General features: G+C 44.1%; 1 protein-coding gene across 1 annotated transcript in view; it reads left to right on the forward strand.

Moving 5' to 3' along the window:
* Positions 1–19339, forward strand: part of TNIP1 (TNFAIP3 interacting protein 1) — a 71487-nt gene extending 52148 nt beyond the window's left edge. Inside the window, exons 7-18 of the mRNA XM_015425870.1 lie at positions 2288–2382; positions 9533–9584; positions 9715–9804; positions 10782–10847; positions 11145–11276; positions 12830–12955; positions 13199–13321; positions 14447–14572; positions 15191–15271; positions 17559–17759; positions 18017–18107; positions 19114–19339. Coding sequence (XP_015281356.1) covers positions 2288–2382; positions 9533–9584; positions 9715–9804; positions 10782–10847; positions 11145–11276; positions 12830–12955; positions 13199–13321; positions 14447–14572; positions 15191–15271; positions 17559–17759; positions 18017–18107; positions 19114–19157 — 1227 coding nt within the window. The 3' untranslated portion in view covers positions 19158–19339. The remainder of the gene's footprint in view (positions 1–2287; positions 2383–9532; positions 9585–9714; positions 9805–10781; positions 10848–11144; positions 11277–12829; positions 12956–13198; positions 13322–14446; positions 14573–15190; positions 15272–17558; positions 17760–18016; positions 18108–19113) is intronic.
* The last annotated feature ends 307 nt before the right edge of the window (positions 19340–19646 follow it).

Genomic DNA, 19646 nt, shown 5'->3' on the forward strand with positions numbered 1-19646 from the left:
CCATCACAGTTATATGTACTTGAGAGGTTGCCCTTCACCTTTTACCCTCCCATCAACAGTGTGAGATAACTTAGACTGAGAGGTGAGTGAGTGCCCCAAGGTCACCAATTGACCTTGACCATAACTGATCTTCTGGAAGAGCAGGAATTCATACTAGGTGTCTCCACCATGTGCATTTGTGTATTTGTAGGTAACATTACCATGCCAGTAGCACATCCACAGCATAACATCTGTTAGATGCCATCATATTTGAATTTCCCTTAGTTGCTCTATTTTAAAAAATGTTTTAAATGGCTGGCTCAGTGTCATTCTTCCTGTATTACAGATGTGAGGCTGAGGCGAAGAAATTTTTTATTGTGTAAGATCATGTAGCAAATTCTGAACTTCTTCGAGGCTTGTGGTGGGAACTTCCAGATCACAACTTCTTGTCTGTTGCTCGTTTTACACTAGCTTTGATAACAATAGCTAAGCAATTCTGGAATGTATATACCCTTACAGGGTTGCCACTTTCTGGAAAGTCAGGGAAATTAAAATTGGTCAGGGAAAGTCAGGGAAATTGGCCTGAAGTCAGGGAAATTGTGATTAAAATATATTCAAGCAGTGGATTTTTGACCTACTGCTGCAAGAGCATGATCTGTTCTTGTGGCAACTGGAATAAAGAAGTAGCAGAATACAAGTAGAACTTTATGATGCCCTTTCCCAACCATTTTAGATAGAACATTTATATAATTTTTAGTGTACCTTTAAAACAGTAACAAACATGTTATGTCATTTGTTAGCATTCAGAGTTTACTTGAATTGAAATTTGTATCTTGGTGTAATTTTTGGTGCAATTGCAAAGCAGATGTTGCTGCAGTTAATGTTGAAAGAAGCTGATATTAAATCTCTTTGACAAATATTTTTGCAGTTGAGACTTGTGTAGTTGTAGAGTGGAACCTTACCTTGCATTAATGCAATACGACCAGTGTCCCCTCTAAGCTGAGTTAGTGTGAGCTAGCGCACAGTTTTTTAGCCTCCAGCTCACACATTCTTGTCTTAGCACAGGAAGGAGGGCTCCGGAGTAAACTAATTTACGCAGTAGCCGAATCGCTCGCTCACAACTGTTAGTTTTGAATGGTGGTCAGGGAAATTGGTCAGGGAAAGTCAGGGAAATGAAAGATAAACTTTTAGTGGCAACCCTGCCTTATCATTCCATCACCCTGGTCACCTTTGAAGTACCTCTGTTTGCTGAAATGCTCTTCCGTGTACCAAAGCCATAACAACCAGCATGTAGCAACACACCAATCCAAAAACAGTATCAGTCTTAAAAATAGAGTTTCAGACTTAATTAGTACATTAGATTATACTAAGTGCAAGATAAATATCAAGTTGTACCACAGGTTACTGGGACAGAGAAGCAAAAATAAAAAACATAAAAATTAGGTGTTGATTAAGAGCTATCTCCTGCACCTGGGTCTCTTGTAAGGGACAGAGCAGTAGTAAAGAAAAACAATGTATGTGCAGTACTGGAGATGAATTTTAGGTGGTACATTTCTGTAGCCGTTTAACTCAAAGCTGGATCACTGGTCCACCTATCTGAATATTATCTGTTCTGACAGGCAGCAGCTCTCTTACTTACCCATACCTGAGATGCCAGAGACTGACCTGGGGACCTTCTGCATACCAGCAGGTTCTCTCACACCAGGTCAAGGCTCTGCCATAATTGATAAGTTATTCTCCAGCACCCCTTTTCAGCTTCCAAACAGGTTCTCTCACACCAGGTCAAGGCTCTCCAGCACCCCTTTTCAGCTTCCAACAAGGATGTGAAGCCTTCTGGGTGTTATGATGCATTCCTTTAGTGAGGTAAATTTCTAAGCATCAGAAACATTTGTTTCTTAAGGCCACAAACTAGTCACTGAAATCTCTGAGTAAGGAGGCAGACTGTTCTCTAGGGCAGGTTATTGTGTACTTGCTTGTTTTAAGAGAACATATATGCTTTCCCCCCCTGATAAACTGCACAAGAGGAGTTGACAGACTGTTGAACCTTTGTTCCCTAATAATGATGCTCATCCCTTTTTCTTAGAAATTCTCCTTTCCCTGTGGCTGATGAATTAAATAGATCAGCTATAAGTGCATGTCAGAATGGGAACAGAGTTAGCAGAACTCTGGACTAAGAAATTCAAATTCTACTAATTCAAATATGGCTGCTCAGTTAAAGCAATAAGTAACCTATTGGTGGAAACTCCATGGCAAATGTATGACTTAATTTTATACACTGATACACTGTATTTTCTTTGTTTAAAAATAGGCATTGTGTGAGCAGTTACGGAACGAGAATGAAGAGCTGAGAGCAAAGCTGGAGAAGGAACTGGAGAAAAGGAACCAAGCTTCCGAGAAGCTGAAGTAGGTGCATGTCAAACGGGAAAGAAGGGGGTGGAAAAGAGAGAATGCAGAATAGAGCAGCCATTCAGGGAGCTCAGTTTAATTTCAGTTTATTTTTATAGCTGTCTGCATGCCCACCAAAGGCATCCAAAGTGGTTCACAATCAGAAAGTCGGTAAGATCAGAAGATATGTTAAAACACTCTACTAAACCATCAGTCTTGTAAAAGCAGTAAAAACGGATCAGAAACCACAATCAGTTAAAACAGAGTCTCAGCAAGGATGAATCAAAGGAACAGTAAAAACAATCCTGTTCCCAGCAAGGTCCGTTTCTCTCTTCCAGGAGAACTGAGCTGCTCTGCAGGATGAGTGTGGCCAGGACACAAATAGGGCATCCTAACCCGTAGCTACGGTGGGGGTAGTGGGGGCTCTGCCCCCTTCTTTAAAGCCCTCCCCCGCTTCTTCCCAAAATCATTAAAAAGGTTCCTTTAAATGCTTTTGAGAACAAGTGGGGGGTGGCGCGTGCCCCTCTCCTCCTCCTCCTCCTGCAAGGTTTAAAGGGCCCTTCAGCTGATCTGTGGGGAGCATGTGGCCTGCCGATCAGCTGGAGGGCCCTTTAGATCTTGCATGAGGGAGGGAGAGGGGCTCTCTCCACCACCCCCTTCATTATGGCAAACAATTTATTTATCCTTCCATTTGTATACCGCTCACCCCCTGAGGGCTCTGAGTGGTTCAAGACACAACAGCCTAACCCGCCGGCCACTCGGGGGGGGGGGGGGGGGATGACTAACCTACCAGGCACCCTTTGTACAATGACAGCCCCGCCAGAAAAAAAATTGCCCCTCAAGCCACAAAATCCTGGCTACGGGCCTGAGGGTATCTGTCCTACGAAGGGGCTTAGACCTGTCTAAAAAAAAAAGCTTAAGGCCCTTTTGATGTCCAGGCAGTGCCACTCCTTCTCCCTACCATGCTTGGCCAGGGAATCCCAACTCCCTGTGAGATTTCTCAGCTATTCCCCCACGGCCATGGTCATGACCTTTTGGGTTTTGGGGTTTTATTATCTATGTAGGATATTTCTCTGCCACCTCCTCAGAGTCCTACTCGGGGCAGTTTACAATTAAAAGCATGTCACAATACTAAAAACAAGCCATTAAAAACACACTATTGAATATAAACTGTAGAAACTATCTATAAAACAGAAACAGTGTGCGACAACAATAAAAAAAGGCAAATGCTATGCTGTGCTGGGGATTATTAGGAAGGGGACTGGAAACAAATCAGCCAGTATCATAATGCCCTTGTATAAATCTATGGTGCGGCCTCATTTGGAATATTGTGTACAGTTCTGGTCACCACACCTCAAAAAATATAGCATTGAAAAGAGTGCACAAAAGGGCAACTAAAATGATTAAGGGGATGGAACACCTTCCCTATGAAAAAAGGTTAAAGAGGGTTAGGGCTGATGACTGAAGGGTGACATGATAGAGGTTTACAAAATTATGCATGGAATAGAGAAGGTAGAGAAAGAAGTATTTTTCTCCCTTTCTCGCAATACAAGAACACATGGGCACTCAATGAAATTAATGAGCAGTAGGCTTAGAATATATAAAAGGAAGTACTACTTCACCCAAAGAGTGATTAACACTTGGAATTCACTGCCACAGGAAGTGGTGGCAGCTACAAGCATAGACAGTACTCTCCAATGTTGGCAAAACAAACTTTGGGAGCACTTTATATATGGTAAAATTGTCTCTCACCAAAAAAGTTTTCAAGCAACTTGGTTCCCAGTGGTGAACTATCTAGCAGAAGAAGAAGTGATTCCAAACAACTCTTATTACAAAGATCTGTTATATTTTTAAAAGGGCTCTTAAGGGTTGAGAAAGTTGATTATTGCATAGCGTCAATATATGTTATGAATGTACTGTTGTACAGGTCCCACTTGGAGGTTGGCAACCCTATGTCTGGGGCAGTGATGCTCTGTATTCTTGGTGATTGGGGGGTAACAGTAGGAGGGCTTCTAGAGTTCTGGCCCCATTGGTGGGCCTCCTGATGGCACCTAGTTTTTGGCCACTGTGTGACACAGTGTTGGACTGGATGGGCCATTGGCCTGATCCAACATGTCTTCTCTTATGTTCTTAACAGGCCATTAAAAAGCTGGTAAGATAAAACCCCTAATTAAAGCCAGGTAGAAAATTGAATTCTGGCCTGGCACCTAAAATAAAGTAAATTAGGCCCAAGCGAGCCTCAGTGGGAGGGTGTTCTGGGTAACCACCACACACACACACCTGGAGGCACTTAGAAAGGGAACCTCAGTAGCTTGTCCTAGCAGACTTGGACTCACCAGCAATACTCCCTCTAAGCTATGGAGTCTTGTGAGCAAAAATTCTACTTTGTGAGCTACTAGCATTAAAGTTGTGAGTGAGCAATTTGGCTACTGCGTAAATTAGTTTGCTCTGAGCTCCTTCCTGAGCGAAGACAAAAATATGTGAGCAGGAGGCTAAAAAACTGTGAGCTAGCTCACACTAACTCATATTAGAGGGAACACTGCTCACCAGTAAAGTTTCAATGCAGTGTCACACACACATGAAATAAAGGAGGTTATTTAACTAAATTTAACAAAATATGCATCCTGTGTACCAACATGAATGAGGCTAGAAAATATCCACTTAGAAGAAGTATAGTTTTTAAGGAAATATAACAGGAAAAGGAAATAGTAGTTCTCTAGAGTTGAAAGGTTTGTTAGCATTCCAACCTCCCACTCCCCCCCCCCCCACATACACACCATCCAGGGGAGAACAGGCTACCGTGACTCAAGGATGTTTCTTGCACTCTGCCTCCTGCATCTCTCTCTCTCAGTGCCTCAGCCTGCTATCTTCAGACTGATGGGTAGTTTAACATCTTTCCCTCTAAGTTGCTAGAACATGACAAAGCCAATCACCTCTCTGAGGCAGAGAATTGGGAAAGTCAGCCAGAATGATCCAATCCTGTAATGTTTTGCCCACCTGCTTTTTTTTGGCTACCATATGGAAATATAAAATCCATCATCTCCCTTCTTTGAAAGTGGAATCTATAAGTCCTTGCCCTCCCAGTCATTAGTCACAAACCTTGGCCATCTCCAAATTTCCCTGTCTGAAAAGGTGAGCTTTGACTCATGAAAACTGGAAGAAAATTGTTGGTCTTGTGAATTTTGGTCTTCCATGTTTCCCTGTGTGTTTCCTTTGAAGGCACTGCCCCCCCCTTACTCACAACAAAAACAACCATCCAATGCTTACAGAGGGAACAACATGACCACCATAAAAAAGAACATATAGCATGCTCTTGGTATCACTGAAGTTAATTGGAAGCCTAAACCCCATGATTCCTCTGTCCCCAGAATGTAGTCCCCCAAACCAATTCAGTTTTACAACCATCCGCACCAGCCCCTGGCTGTGGCATTAAGAGAGTCAGCTCTTTCAGAGGAGACCTATTGTGGAATGCCGGAGATTCGGTCAACTGATTTGTAAAGAACAACAAAATTTGGAGACAATTCCTGGAGCAAGGAAGGTGGTGGAAATGTCCTGATGATGATTGACGGTTGCATTTGATAGAGTAGAATGTGATGTAATGCAGAGCTTCAGGTTTAAAAGGGAATGCATGATGCAAATAGAGGTTATTTTTCGGAGAACACTTGCCCGAAGCTGTCGTTGGGCTTTTGAATTATATTTCCCCCATTATATGAGAAGATAGTGCTGATGAGAGAAGTCCCAAATCCTCTGAACCTCAGAATAGAGGCACCAAACCTTTGGTACAAGGAGTAATCCTGGTGTGCAATGAGAATTCCTAGAGAAATATCCCCCCCCCCCTCCTAGTACAGATTCCCTTCAAGAGCTAATAATCAGGATGGTTGTCACCCTAGAATGCCTTATTGGAAGGTGTAAGAGTTGATCATCTTCCTTTTTTGGAATCTGGGTATGTGTTAAGTTTTTTGCCTGTAAGAACACCATAGTGAAAAGGTTTTCTTGGCTGCTGTGGAGGTAATACTCAATTGCCTAGAAAGGTAAACCCAGGCAGTGGGCTGTGTTGGCTGTCTTTCATGCAAGGTATTTGGAGGTTCTCAAGGCCTTTGGACAAGTTGAGTTACAAACAGTAGTTTCTAATAACAAAGTTCTCATTGTATCCAGGCTTCAGGTGGGAAAGGCCAAGGTTTTGAACGGCCCAACTTAAGCTTTTCAAAATCGTGCTGGACAGTGTTTACATTCATTTTTGTCCAAGCTCAGAGCCAAAAGTGTCCTTTTTAAGTAATAGTTTTGCCTTAGTAACATGCTGCCTCCTCAAGGTGCTAGATTCTGAATTTCTTGTGCTCAGAGAAGTTTCTTATTGTTTCCATATTAGCCCCTAAGAATGAGGCAGTGTGAATATCTTGTACTAGAATATCTGGTTAATGAAACTGAGCAGGCCTGAGAACTTCTTTTGTTGGGCAAACTGATTAATGGTCTTATAGATGATAAAGCAAGTAAATGTGTTGGTCCATTAGTGCAAAATGTGCACAGAGAGTAAAATAATGTGCTTACTAGGAACAAACAAAATGCGAAATATAGAATGCAAGTTTTCAAGTTAGGCAAACGGAAATCTAAAAAAAGGTAGGGAAAGGATTCTGTGGGAAAGGTTAATGATATATAAGGTTGCCCACCTCACTTCAGCCAGAACCTGTGCCTTTTCTATCATAGCTCATACCCAATGAAGCAGACTCCATGAGAAGTTAAGGGGGCTACAATTTCTGGGAGATTTAAGGAGATGCTGCAAGTCCATTTTGTTTGCTAGAGCTTTTAGTGAAGTAGAAATGGAAGGCATATAGGGTGGAGAGGGGATTTTTGTTTTTGTTCAGTCGCACAGTCGAGAGGGGATTACTGGAATTTTAATGTAGTTAGTATGTTTTAGATTCAGATTTGTAAAGAGACCAGGGATGTGCATTCAGTATATACCGAATCAAATAAATACCCAGAAAATACCCTATCGTTATTTTGGGGGTATTTATTCAGCCAAAATACAGATTACACAATCTGATTCAGCTATCGAAATAGCCATGCCCGAATAAAAGTCAATATTAGTCTATTTAAATGCCTTCTGATTTTAAATGCCTTCTGAAAATGCTTTTTGGAGTGAAATTCTCTGTTTTACCCTATGGGCACGGTCCCCATGGAGTATAGTGGAGCTGAATAAATTCCGGTTTCCCAAATACCAATACAATACCGATACTGGTATTTGGGAATATTCTGGAATACCAATATTTTTCGGGTCCCATAGATCCAAATTGGGGAAAAAAACCCTTTTTTGTCTGCACACCCCTGTAATACATGTTTTGGCATCTGAGGATCATAATACGAATGGCACCACCCTTACAATAATAAGAATAAATCAAACAACTGGTAAATTGCTCTTTCATGAAACTCCCAGATCTTCTGCCTAGATTGTCCGCCTCAAAAGAGGGCCAGGCTAGACTTTAGAACTGGAGGCAATTTTAGTATAAATTAGGGCTAACAAGCTGAAACTTAATCCTGACAAACAGAGGTGCTACTGGTGGAGGGAAGGTTTGACCCAGGAATTGAGACATCTCCTGTTCTGGCTGGAGAAAGGTCATAGTTTGGGGGTGCTGGTGGCCCCAGGCCTCCTGTTTACAGTTACCAGACTCCCCAGTGGAGGTCCTCTACTGCCAGGTCCTGCCCCCCCCAGCCGCCAATCAGCTGGCCAGCAGGGGAACGTAAAGAAAAAAAGAAGACCTAGGCCATGTTGCAGCATCACACAGGAAGTGATGTTGTCCTGCCAGTAACTTCTGGGCAACACTCTGGTATTTGGGCAAAAACTCTATGGTATAAGCCAGTTTTACCATAGAGTTTTTGTCCAAGTACCAGAGCCTAGATATCGCTGACATGATGATGTCACTTCTGGTGTGATGCTGATGACATGGCCTGGGCCTTTCTCTTTCTCCTGGTAAGTCCCCCCCATCCCCTGCTGGCTAGCAGTCTGGCATTTGCTCACTAACTCTCATTGGCACTCCTCCCCTTTTTTGTTTTATTTCATTGTTTAAAATATTGTATACATATTTTTGTCTGTATTTTAAACTGTTTTAATCTTTTTATAGGGTTGCCAACTTCCAGGTGGTGGCTGGAGATCTCCTGGTATTACAACTGATCTCCAGGTGACAGCAATCAGTTCACCAGGAAAAAATGGCCACTATAAAAGGTGGACTCTATTTTGGGATATGACATTATGTCCCTATGAAATCCCTCCCCTCCCCAAACCCCACTCTCCTCAGGCTCCACCCCCAGAATCTCCAGGTATTTCCCAACCCAGAGCTGGCAACCCGAATTGTTTGCCACCTTGGGGATACTAAATTGGATTGAAAGAGAGCATACAAATGTTATAGATAAATAATCGACTCCCATTTTGACATACATGAATTTCTAGGGTTACCTGGCCTCCCGCTAATTGCTGCCACAGATTGCTGCCGCTCTGAGTGTCAGAAGAACAAATTTAGAGTCCAGAGGCACCTTCAAGACCAAACAAGGTTTATTCAAGGTATGAGCTTTCATATGCAAGGCACACTCTTCCAAATACATTGGAATGGTAGATGAGGTTCTAAACTTATAGACAGGGATTTAACAGCAAATTAACATATAACATGATGATGTTTAAGTTATGCAAATTGAAAAACTAAATAACAAGTTAAGGTTATAAGGTCAACAGTTGTAAAGCAATAAATGTCAAAATAGCAGTTAAATGTCTAAAGGTGTTTTTTTTCTAATTGTGGGAAGTAACAGAATCTTCATTATCTCCTCTCAGGCGTGGTTTAACCATAGAGTTCCCAGCGATTCCTAGACAGAAGGTGGTTCTCTGGAATAGAGTGGGATGGGCTACAGGAAGAACGACAACCTGGCAGAATTTGCCCCCTCCACTATTTTGCATTAGTACGTGGTCCATTGGTAGATCGCATCCAAGAGGGGACTGGGGTGATCTTAGCTGATTTCTCCCTGAATTTCGAACCCCTTGTGGTGCTGCAGATACAAGAGTCCCTTGACTCTCAGCTGCAGCTTGGATGGACATGGACCAGAGGAGAGGCTTTCTGGACCCCTTTTGTTCATAGTTTGTAGAATCCAAATGGTTCTCTCTCTGTTTTTTTGTTTGTTTGTTAAATAGCCATAGATATTTCTCTCCTTCCCAGTTGTATTTTGTACATGCTGTGGGTGGGGTGAGTGGGCCATATCTTTTGTATTTTATACTAGGTTAGGGAGGGAGAGGCATTGGTGCAACTGCTGGATTTATTGCTGTGATCTTCTTGAGTTGCTTGAAAAGACCGTTTTCTGGTGTCCACATTTTAGAAAGGAATCGTTCTGGAGAAAGCAGGAGGAAAAATCTCTTTGGGGACTAGTGAGAAGAAAGTGAGGATACTTGAGCACCAGCGCAATGAGGTAAGCCAGATGTTGGCCCTGTATGATGGAGTGTCGAGCAGACGTTCTCATAGGTTAGCTCATAGGGATGTGGATGTGTTTTAATGGTTTTGTTTTTTAACAGATGCATAGTAATGGTTTTGTTTTATTATCTTAGCAGTAAGCCTCAGGCAGATCCCTGGAGAGGTGACACAGACATTTTCTAAACAAACACATAACTGTAGCCAGGGCAGGGCACATAGGACCTTCTTTCCTTAGAACCTCCCAAATTTGCATTTAAAATCAGTTGGGCAAACTGACCTAAGGTGACATTGGTATGTTGCCTAAGCAGTTGCTTGCATGTGATGTTTGCTTGGCAACCTATGTTCAAGAGAGGCCCAAGATGAGGTAACAAGATTGTTAGCAATATATGCTGAGCCTGAAGGAAGGCTGCCTAGGCCAGAAAGCAATGAGAAGATGGGTTTGGTTCAAGGTCCAGTAGAGAATACAATTTATCTTATTTATTCATTTATAATTTCAATTATATACAGTCCTTCCCTGAATTCACAGAGATCGGGGCAGTTAACAAAAGAAAATACACAATATAAAATAAAAAAATAAAAAAGCTAGAGGTAACATCAGGTGGCGCCAAAATAAATACAGTATGTATTACTGCCTCGCAGCAGGTGAAAGAAAGCAGGGTGGGGGAGGGGAAGGGAGTGCCAGATAAGGTGGAGCCCATCGCTGTCCTCAACCAAAAGTCTGGTGGAACATCTTTGCCTTGCACACCCTGCAGAACTGCGTAAGGTCCCGCAAGGCATGGATGTTATTTGGCAGAGAGTTCCACCAAATGGGAGCCAGGGCTGAAAAGGCTCTGGTCGAGGACAGCCAGACGTCTTTAGGGCCAGGGATCACCAGTAGATTGTTTTCAGCAGGGCATAAGCTCTTCAGGGGACATACCAGAGGAGGCAATCCCAAAGATACATGGGTCCCAGAGGTAACTGTGTGTTTCTTTCCAGCTGCTGGAGGTGAATAAGCAGTGGGACCATCAATTCCGGTTCATGAAGCAGCAATATGAGCAGAAGGTAATGGCAGGATACCAGCATCTTGCTCAAGGGCAGCTGTGCATGAGTTCTGCATAAGCAAATTTGCCTCGGTAGTGTGGTTGACTGGAATAAATACTAATGGGGAAATAAACCGGATCCTTCTCTGTTTCTGGCACTCCCTCTGTACGGTTGTAACCCATCTATGACATTTTTGTGTTTCCTTCTTCCCATTCACTTGTCTGCATCAAACCTAAGCATTTCTGTTCAGTGACTGGTACCATTTTTCACACCATCAAGGTCATAAGCTCAAAATGGTTGCCTTTTTCTTCCTGACAGATAACAGAGCTACGGCAAAAGCTTGCAGACTCCCAGAAAGCAGTCGTGGAGTTAGAGGCAGAGAGGGAGCAGAAGCAGCGGGATTTTGATCGTAAGCTTCTCTTGGCGAAATCCAAGATTGAAGAGGAGGAGGTGAGTCTCTTGGAATCTGTAGGCAGCTGGTTGCCCGACTCCTCACAAATAGGTTTATTCTATTTTACTATGGTAACCTTTATTTCACCTTTGTTTATTTTACCCAGGGTAACCTTTGCAACTTCATCTTTTAGTGTAAAGCAGGACTTCTTGCAAAATTCATGCTTTATCAAGTTTAAAAGCCAAGTTACCTAAACCCTATTATTAAAAGCTACCCATTTTGGATTTTTTTAATGTGTAAAAGCAGTTCTGTGTGTGGGTGGGAAGTTTCGGATTGAAGCTACAGTGCTGGGAGCAGGGCTGAATTCTGCCCCCCTACATGCACCATTTTCCAAATACAAATAATTCTTCCACGTCCCCAACTGCTATTAGTCCTGCAGAGGAAAACAAACAAATACCTGAGGGACTTGGTCAGTTGAGATCAGGAAACTAGCAGAAAGGGGAAAGATTTAAAACCTTCCTTCCCCAGCAACCCCGATAAATCTCCTGCTTCCCCGCCAACCAGTTCCGTACAGCATTTACATATATATCGTTCTTAATCATTTGCACCTAAGCCATGCTGGCAGAAAAATAATTTTGATGGCTTTATTACCGATCTTTTATCTGACTTTTGGGGGCCACAGAGTCTTTGAAGCAGATAACAATTGATCATTTTAATCTTTAGACTGTTTTTAAATACTCAGCTAGTGAAAAAGACATAAACATGCAATATAAGTACCACAACTGCTGATTAATAGAACAGTAGGATCAAAATCACCCATTGCCAAAGTACAGCTGAGGAAAAAGAAAACTCTCTGCCTTCCTCATAGGGCCGAGCATTTGCACAAATAAGGTGCCACAAATAAGGTTCCCTGTTGCTAGGGAAGAAAGGCTTATTGCAGTCCTGACTTTATACTGAGCAACAGGCATTCTTCTGCTCTGTGCTTGATTTTTAAATATTACCGCTTGTATTCTGAGAAAAAGGAATTGTAGGAAACCCGCCTGGAGGGGAATAAGGTTCCAAGAAGGGAAGTGTGTGTGTGTGTGCATGCTGTCTTTTGGCCTCCTGACTTTCAGTTAATCACTGTGGTGTAGTTCGTAAAAGGTATGATCAAACAGCTGAGATGGGCTCTAAGCCTGACTAATTAACTTGGTGGTAGATGAATTGAATGGTACCTTTGACAAAGGAGTATAGGACTTTTTGAAACAGGGAAGGAGGAAGATGAATCTGAGCAGTGTGTTTTAACGAGTTCCTTTTGGGGTAGGTGTAGAGTTTTTTGGGGGGGGGTTATTAAACTTTCCACACATATGCTTGCCAATCTGAGGGTACATATTCTCATGTAGTCTGCAAGACAAGATTCTCACATTTAAGGAAAAAGCAGACTTTCTGCTTGCATGGGCTTTCTTTCTTTTTTTGCTCCAGTTCATTCCTATCTGGTTCAGTGCTAGGGAGAAAGGGTCATAGAACTGGGTTCTTTTTTTGCTCCAGTTCATTCCTATCCGGTTTAGTGCTAGGGAGAAAGGGTCATAGACTGGTGTCATTGATGTAAAGCTTTAACTGTTGTCCCTCCCAGGCAGAAAAGGAGAGGTACAGTGCAGAAGTGAAAGACCTCAAGCAGCAGGTGAAAGTACTGCAGGATCAGCTGGTTCCAGTCACCAGGCAAAAGGAATACCAGAAAGAGATTCTTCGGCTAAACAAGGTGAGCAGCCTTGGAAAAAATAGTCCCTCCAGATCTTTTTTCCCTCTTCTCCATAGTAACTCCTGATTTCTTCCTGCCCTTACGTCACAGTTACAGACTTTCCTGGACATTAGAATGGTCCTGTTGCCATTGCTGCAACTGGCAAATGTTACTTGCCTTGGTATGAGGCTGTGATATGTCCAGAAACGTGGCTTTACAGGAAGACTTTCTAGCTGTTTTCTGTGTCCCCTGTTCATCCCGCAGGCCTTAGAAGAGGCTCTGAACGTTCAGGCCTCTGCACCTTCTGCCTCCAGGAGCCCAGCTGAATCCAGTCTGAATATCCAACAGCAGGAGGTGGTGACCCAGAATGAGCTCCTGAAGCAGCAGGTATGGGGAACGCGTTCATTCAAAGCAGGGCTAGCCTTGGTTTGAGGGAAAATAGCAAGAGAGCTTTATTGTGTTTTCAGACTGCTGCCCAGGGCAGTGATTCCCTTGCCAACTTTTTTCATAACCCATCTCCCATGTGCAATAATATATTACAGTAGCCCTTTTGAGTGGTGTTGCTTTGAGCTATAGTGTGATATGCCCTCTTGATTTTGTATCCCTGGGCAACCTTGCAAGTTCAGAAGATGTGAACTGTGCATGTGGGTAACATTGACACTCTTTGTAGCACTGCCTCTTGTGGCTTCCCAACATTTGTGGGTTATGATGGGAAAGGAAAAGGGGCTGTACATATCTGTGTGTGTCAAAGAGAGGAGAAGAAGTCTGTGTTCACTTTTTTCTCAATTTGTACGGGTATAACTTGTGTGTCCTGGAAAGCTATAGTGGTAGTGGAAATCACATATTGTAGGAAAATACACATAGAGGAGAGGAGCTGAGGGGTGCCATGTTTTCAGTCTTTATTGTTGTTGATCCTTATGAAAAATGCTGTGAGATTGGGTCCCCATTAGTCCCATTTTATCCTGTGGCTCAGAGACAGTGACTCGTATAAGCCTGCGTGGTGAGTTTGTGGTAGAACCTGAACACAGGACTCCCAAATTTAAGTAATGTGCTCAATCTATTGGCACATACAATCCCTCTCTCTTGGTTCCTGTGCTTTCACAGCTTGTAGTGGCATGAGCATTCTGAGGCTGAAGAAATGGTCTTTCTTTCCTGAGCAGTGGTCACACAATATCTTTCTTTGCTATAGGGTCATGTGCTTCCTGTATTAATGATAGCATGTGGAAATAGCTCTGAAATGAGACCTTGGCTATTATCAGTCAGCAGAACTTTACCTCTTTGGTACAGTTAGAAGCTGAAAATAAGTAAATGTGGGAGGAAAAAATAGTAAATGTATGAAGAGTCACTTTTTTCAGATAAATTTATTCAGAGCTACACAACAAATTTTGAAATTATATGTGTACAAAATCTTTATAGTGTGCCCTGTTACTTTTTCTTGAAATCAATGTAGGCCTGTTTTACACAGTGCTCCCATGTGGCCCTGTGATTTGAGTTATCTCCTGTTTCTGGCAGGTCAAGATCTTTGAGGAGGATTTCCAGCGGGAACGGAGTGACAGGGAGAGAATGAATGAGGAGAAGGAAGAACTGAAGCAGCAGCTGGAGAAACTTCAGAAGCAGTTAACACATATCAGCAACCAGGTAGGGACTCAAACTAGGGAGGCTGCTTTTCTGGAGCTCCCTTTGGGTAGCTACAATGAGAAGACAACACAAGGAAGGTTTTGGGACAGGAAAGCAGAACATGCCACTTCTGGTCCGCAGTCTTGGCACACAAATTCTAAGGCCTAAAGTAGGGAAACTTGGGGAGTGACCTACTGAAGGAGCCCACCCTCCTCCAGTCTCTCCCCCCCCCCAATTTAAAGCACCCCCATGCCCAGAATTGTCATTTTCCGTGATTCCTGCATATTTTTTTCCTGTAGAGCAAACAACAGCTTCAGTGAGGAAAATTTATGTCAGGAAAACAGCAGGGTGGGAGGGGTTTAAACAGTGCTCCCCGTGCCAGAACCCTGACCCATTTGCCTCCCTCCCAGCCCCGCTGCCACTAGCAGTTTTTTAAAAGTATGGAAGATCCTGTTGTGGCTGTCTGCCACCAACCTAATGCTGAATTGCTTTTGTTGTGTCTTTTTGTATTTGTTCTGTTTTATTGTCTCTGGCCAACCCATGCGGCAGCGAGGAAAGGTGTTTGTTGCTATTTCTTCAGTCTGGACAATGTCTCGGCTCCTTCCTTATTGTTGCCTCCTCTCATTGTCTCCCCTTCAGCTGCGGGTCTCTAAAGAGGATTGCCAGAAAGAAAAAGAGGAGAAGGACAAGTTGAAGAAACTGCTCAAACAGTACAAGCAGGTAGTGAATGCTGTGTACTTGGGCCCAGACTATTTACCTGCAGGCAAAAGAACAGTCAGACCTCTGTGGCTTGAGCCATAATTAAACCCTGCCTATGCAGCGGGCAGCCACAGTGAGCCCTGGAAGTGGTGCTTAGAAACCAGAGTCCAGCATCTCCGACTTCATTTGCCTACATAATTTTTGGTAACTTGGTTTGGGCCTGTTCTAAGGGCCTCTTCTAAATTCCTTCATGAAAACACAAGTGCAGGGAAACGAGCTTGAACTGTGTAACTGGGAAGTGCCATTTCTGGGCTGAGAGTTTCAATTGCATCACCTGCTCACCACATACATAACCTCTTCCCTGCATTGCTGTGGATGTTACTGTGTGGGACAATGTAGGGTTAAGGGCCACTTTACACTGCTGACGGGCATCTAAGTGCTTTTCTTTGTTAAATGTGAATAGCAAGGTCTTAATGGCAAGGGAGAGTTTCAAAAGGAAATACGTTTGGGAAAGTAGCAGGAATAAAACAGCCGAACGTAGTAGATATTAAGAGCTATACACCACACATGAGAGCTGTTTTCATTGACATTGCTCAAGAAAAAGATATTTCAGCAACGGACCAAAGGGATTCCTTTAGTAGAAGATAGACAGGAACTCGTGCAGAGATGCTCCAACTTTGATTTTTATGCAGTAAGCAAAAGAGTTGGACTTTTATTTTTTTGGCTGTCAAGTCGCAGCCAACTTACGGCAACCCCTTAGGGTTTTCAAGGCAAGTGGTGTTCAGAGGTGGTTTTGCCATCGCCTGCCTCTCTGTAGCATCCCTGGACTTCCTTGTTGGTCTCCCATCCAAATACTAACCAGGGCTGACCCTGCTTAGCTTCCGAGATCTGACAAGGTCGGGCTAGCCTGTAAGGCTAGCCTGCAAGACTCCCTCAATGGGAGCACATCCAGCCTGTGCTGAAGACACTGCACTGGCTGCCAATAGCATACCGAATTCACTTCAAGGTGCTGGTATTGACCTTTAAAGCCCTATATGGCCAGGGTCCGACATACCTGCGGGACTGCCTTTCCCCATATATACCCCAGAGAGCACTACGGTCAGGGTCACAACATCGACTGACCATTCCAGGCCCTAAGGACACCAGGCTTGCTCCCACCAGGGCCAGGGCCTTTTCAGTGGTGGCTCCATACTGATGGAACGAGCTCCCGGAAGAGATCAGGGTCCCTGCGGGACCTCTTACAGCTCCGCAAGGCCTGCAAGACAGAGCTCTTCCACCAGGCCTTCAATTAGGAGCCGCCCTCACCACTACCACCAACATCTGTGACTATAGGTTGGCCTTGGCAGGATGAGTGTGGCACACCATTGCGCAATGCTGAAGACCTCTGAACTGAAAATAACTGTTGTATATTATAATGTATGCCATCTTGATTAAAGGTAAAGGTAAAGGTTCCCTTTCTCGAAAGCCAGTCGAATCCGACTCTAGGGTTGCGGTGCTCATCTCCGTTTCAAAGCCGAAGAGTCAGCGCTGTCCGAAGACGTTTCCGTGGTCATGTGGCCGGCATGACTAAACATCTTGATTACTGTACATCAATTACTATCACTAGCACTTTAATAATTAGATCGTTTTAATATTTATAATGTTTAAAATCTTTTAACTTTTGTATATGGTTTTATGGTACTGGGTAAGCCGCCCCTGAGCCTGTTCGCAGGAAGGGCAGGGTATAAATTGAAGTAATAAATTAATAAATAAGACTTGTTCCAACTTGGACTGGATGATTCTGAGGTACAGAGAAGGAATGTGACTTTGTCAAACCCAGTAGCCATGTTTGAATGGAAACTATCTGGTGTCTCAGTCACAAGACTGCAATATCTCCCCCTCGTATGTCATGGTGCTTTAAAAATTTCACAGGGCTGAAATCCCTACAGCAGATCTTACCTGTTTTGACCTAAATGCATGGAGAGCTGCCTATACTTAACACAGCCTTTGGTCGGTGTAGAATGGAGAGGGGAGAGCAATGCGTCTCATCCTGAGCTCCTGGGAGGATGGCCAGGATAAAAATGTGATGCATATTCAGCACTGGAAAGCCGCCCCTACGTCCTAATGTTGCCTTTCCTGGCAACACTCAGACCACAGTGTTCTCTGGGTCATCCATAAACTGGATGACAGGCAGAGATGAGACAAACAAAAAGACAGGACTTCTAGTACCCGATGATCTGGTAGCAGTGTCTGTAAATCATTAGCCTCTTATGTCCTGGGTTATAAGTGCATGCACTGTTTTGAACGCCGTGCTTTCTTTCTCTTGCAGCATTCCGGCGACAGATTGCACCCAGAGCCACAGCCAGGACCAGTGGCCCCAGTCTACCCCATGTACCAGTTCCCATGTATCCCTCCAGTCCCACCACATGTATACCATGGCTACGAGGACTGGCAGCAGATCCACTACCCGCCATCATCAACAATAGCAAACGAGCGCCCTCCCGTTCAGAATTTCCACCGTTTCCCTCCCGTGAGTTAACTAAATGAGATTGCAGTGGGGCAAGTGCAGCACTCGCTTGACCTTTTCTTTCAGAAAGGCTGAGACTCTCAGGATTGTGTCAGATCCTGTGGCGCGGGCAGGAGGATCTTCAGAATGGACAGCCTTGGCTCTGCCCCTTGCCCACTGCTCTTCCTGTCCGTGCATTGGTGGCAATTTAATATAGAGAAATGAAGCATCCACGTTGAAGCGCCTGGTAACTCTCCACCTTGCTTTCTTCCTCCCTTTAGCCAGAATACACTTGGGGTCCACCATGTGTCGTAGCACAAAATCAGAACTCACAAGCAGTGGACAGTGCAAAACAGCTCCCCAAGGAATCTGGTAAGGCACAGATTCACACTCTGTTTTGTAGGAATTGCTTGGGGCTTGGTTGGATGTCACTACTGCTTTTTCCCATCTTTCATGCTGAGGGGCTGTGATGGCCTAGGGTTGTATCCAGACTAAATTTCCGGCCCAGGAACAGGGGTGGGGTAAATTCCACCGCTCGCACCTTCTTGCAGCAGAGCCCCTCTTTGTCCCTTCTGCTCTTCCTGAGGCTCCCCAGTCCCACAGAAGCAGCATTTCTGGGAGATCAGTGAGCTGTGCAGCTTCTAAAGCTAGGCTTGACCAGAGTTAGTAGAATCGTGTTGGGCATTTCATTGTTAGAAAATGAAGCACACCCCTTTGCTTGTGTTCTGCAAAACTTTTAAAAATCCATCAGTGTTTGAAATATTGCACGTCTTTTCTGGAATCTGTGTTGCTGAATAGATAGGAACTCTCAGTCTGGGGCAGGTGATGCTCTGTATTATTGGTGCTGGGGGGGACGGGACAGTGGGAGGGTTTCTAGTGCCCTGGCCCCACTGGTGGACCTCCTGATGGCACCTGGTATTTTTGGCCACTGTGTGACAGAGTGTTGGACTGGATGGGACACTGGCCTGATCCAGCATTGGCTTCTCCTATGTTCTTATGTCCACCATCATGAATATTCAGTGGGCATCTGACTCTGGATTCCACAGTGGGGTGATTTGGAGTTTGGTCCTATATGAGGGGAGGGGCTGTGGCTCAGTGGCAGAGCGTCTGCTTGGCATGCAGAAGGATCCAGGTTCAGTCCCCAGCACCTTCGGCTAAAAGGATTAGATTGTGGGTGATGGGAAAGACCTCTCCCTGAGAACCTGGAGAGCTGCTGCCACTGCCAGCCTGTGTAGACAATACTGGCCTTGATGGATCGATGGTCTGATTCAGTATAAGGCGGTTTCATGTGTTCGTGTGATCTGAAGGCTTGTGGCATTTGACTCCAAGAAGACAAGGACTCGAATACAATTTTTGCAATATGCCTGTGTTCTTTCAGATCCCACAGGTCATGGGCTGCCCAAAAACCAAAGGCCTACTTAGTTCCGTGCCGATGGGACATAGCATCAGATGTAGACTTGCAGCATGTATGTGGACCTGCATATGCAGAAGGCCTCCTTGTGCTTCTGGACACAGATCATGGTTTGTATATACAGAATACATACGCTCAGGACAATAGCATCTTCAGCTGGATTGTCTGAAGACGTGCGGCATGTGCTGCAGAAGAGCGGAAGTGCGCTTTGGGGAAACTGCCGATAGAGGAACCTGTCTGTGTTGCTTTCTCCCAGCACTTTGGATCAAGGACTTGCTGTGCATCAAGGTTTCCATGGCAAAGGAGTGGCTAGCCGACTCCAGCATCAAATGGTGGGAGTGCCCTGTGTCAACTGAACCTAAATTTAGCTGATTACCTTTACATTTATGACGTGGTGTTTACACTTATTTACAACACAAATATTTGGTATGCAAGATAGCTTTTGCAGAAGAACTGTCCTTTATTGTGGGCAAATGCCTGGACAGACTAAAGACTCTGAA

This window comes from Gekko japonicus, unplaced genomic scaffold, assembly GCF_001447785.1.
Source record: "Gekko japonicus isolate JY-2015 unplaced genomic scaffold, Gekko_japonicus_V1.1 scaffold2607, whole genome shotgun sequence".
Classification (NCBI taxonomy): domain Eukaryota; kingdom Metazoa; phylum Chordata; class Lepidosauria; order Squamata; family Gekkonidae; genus Gekko; species Gekko japonicus.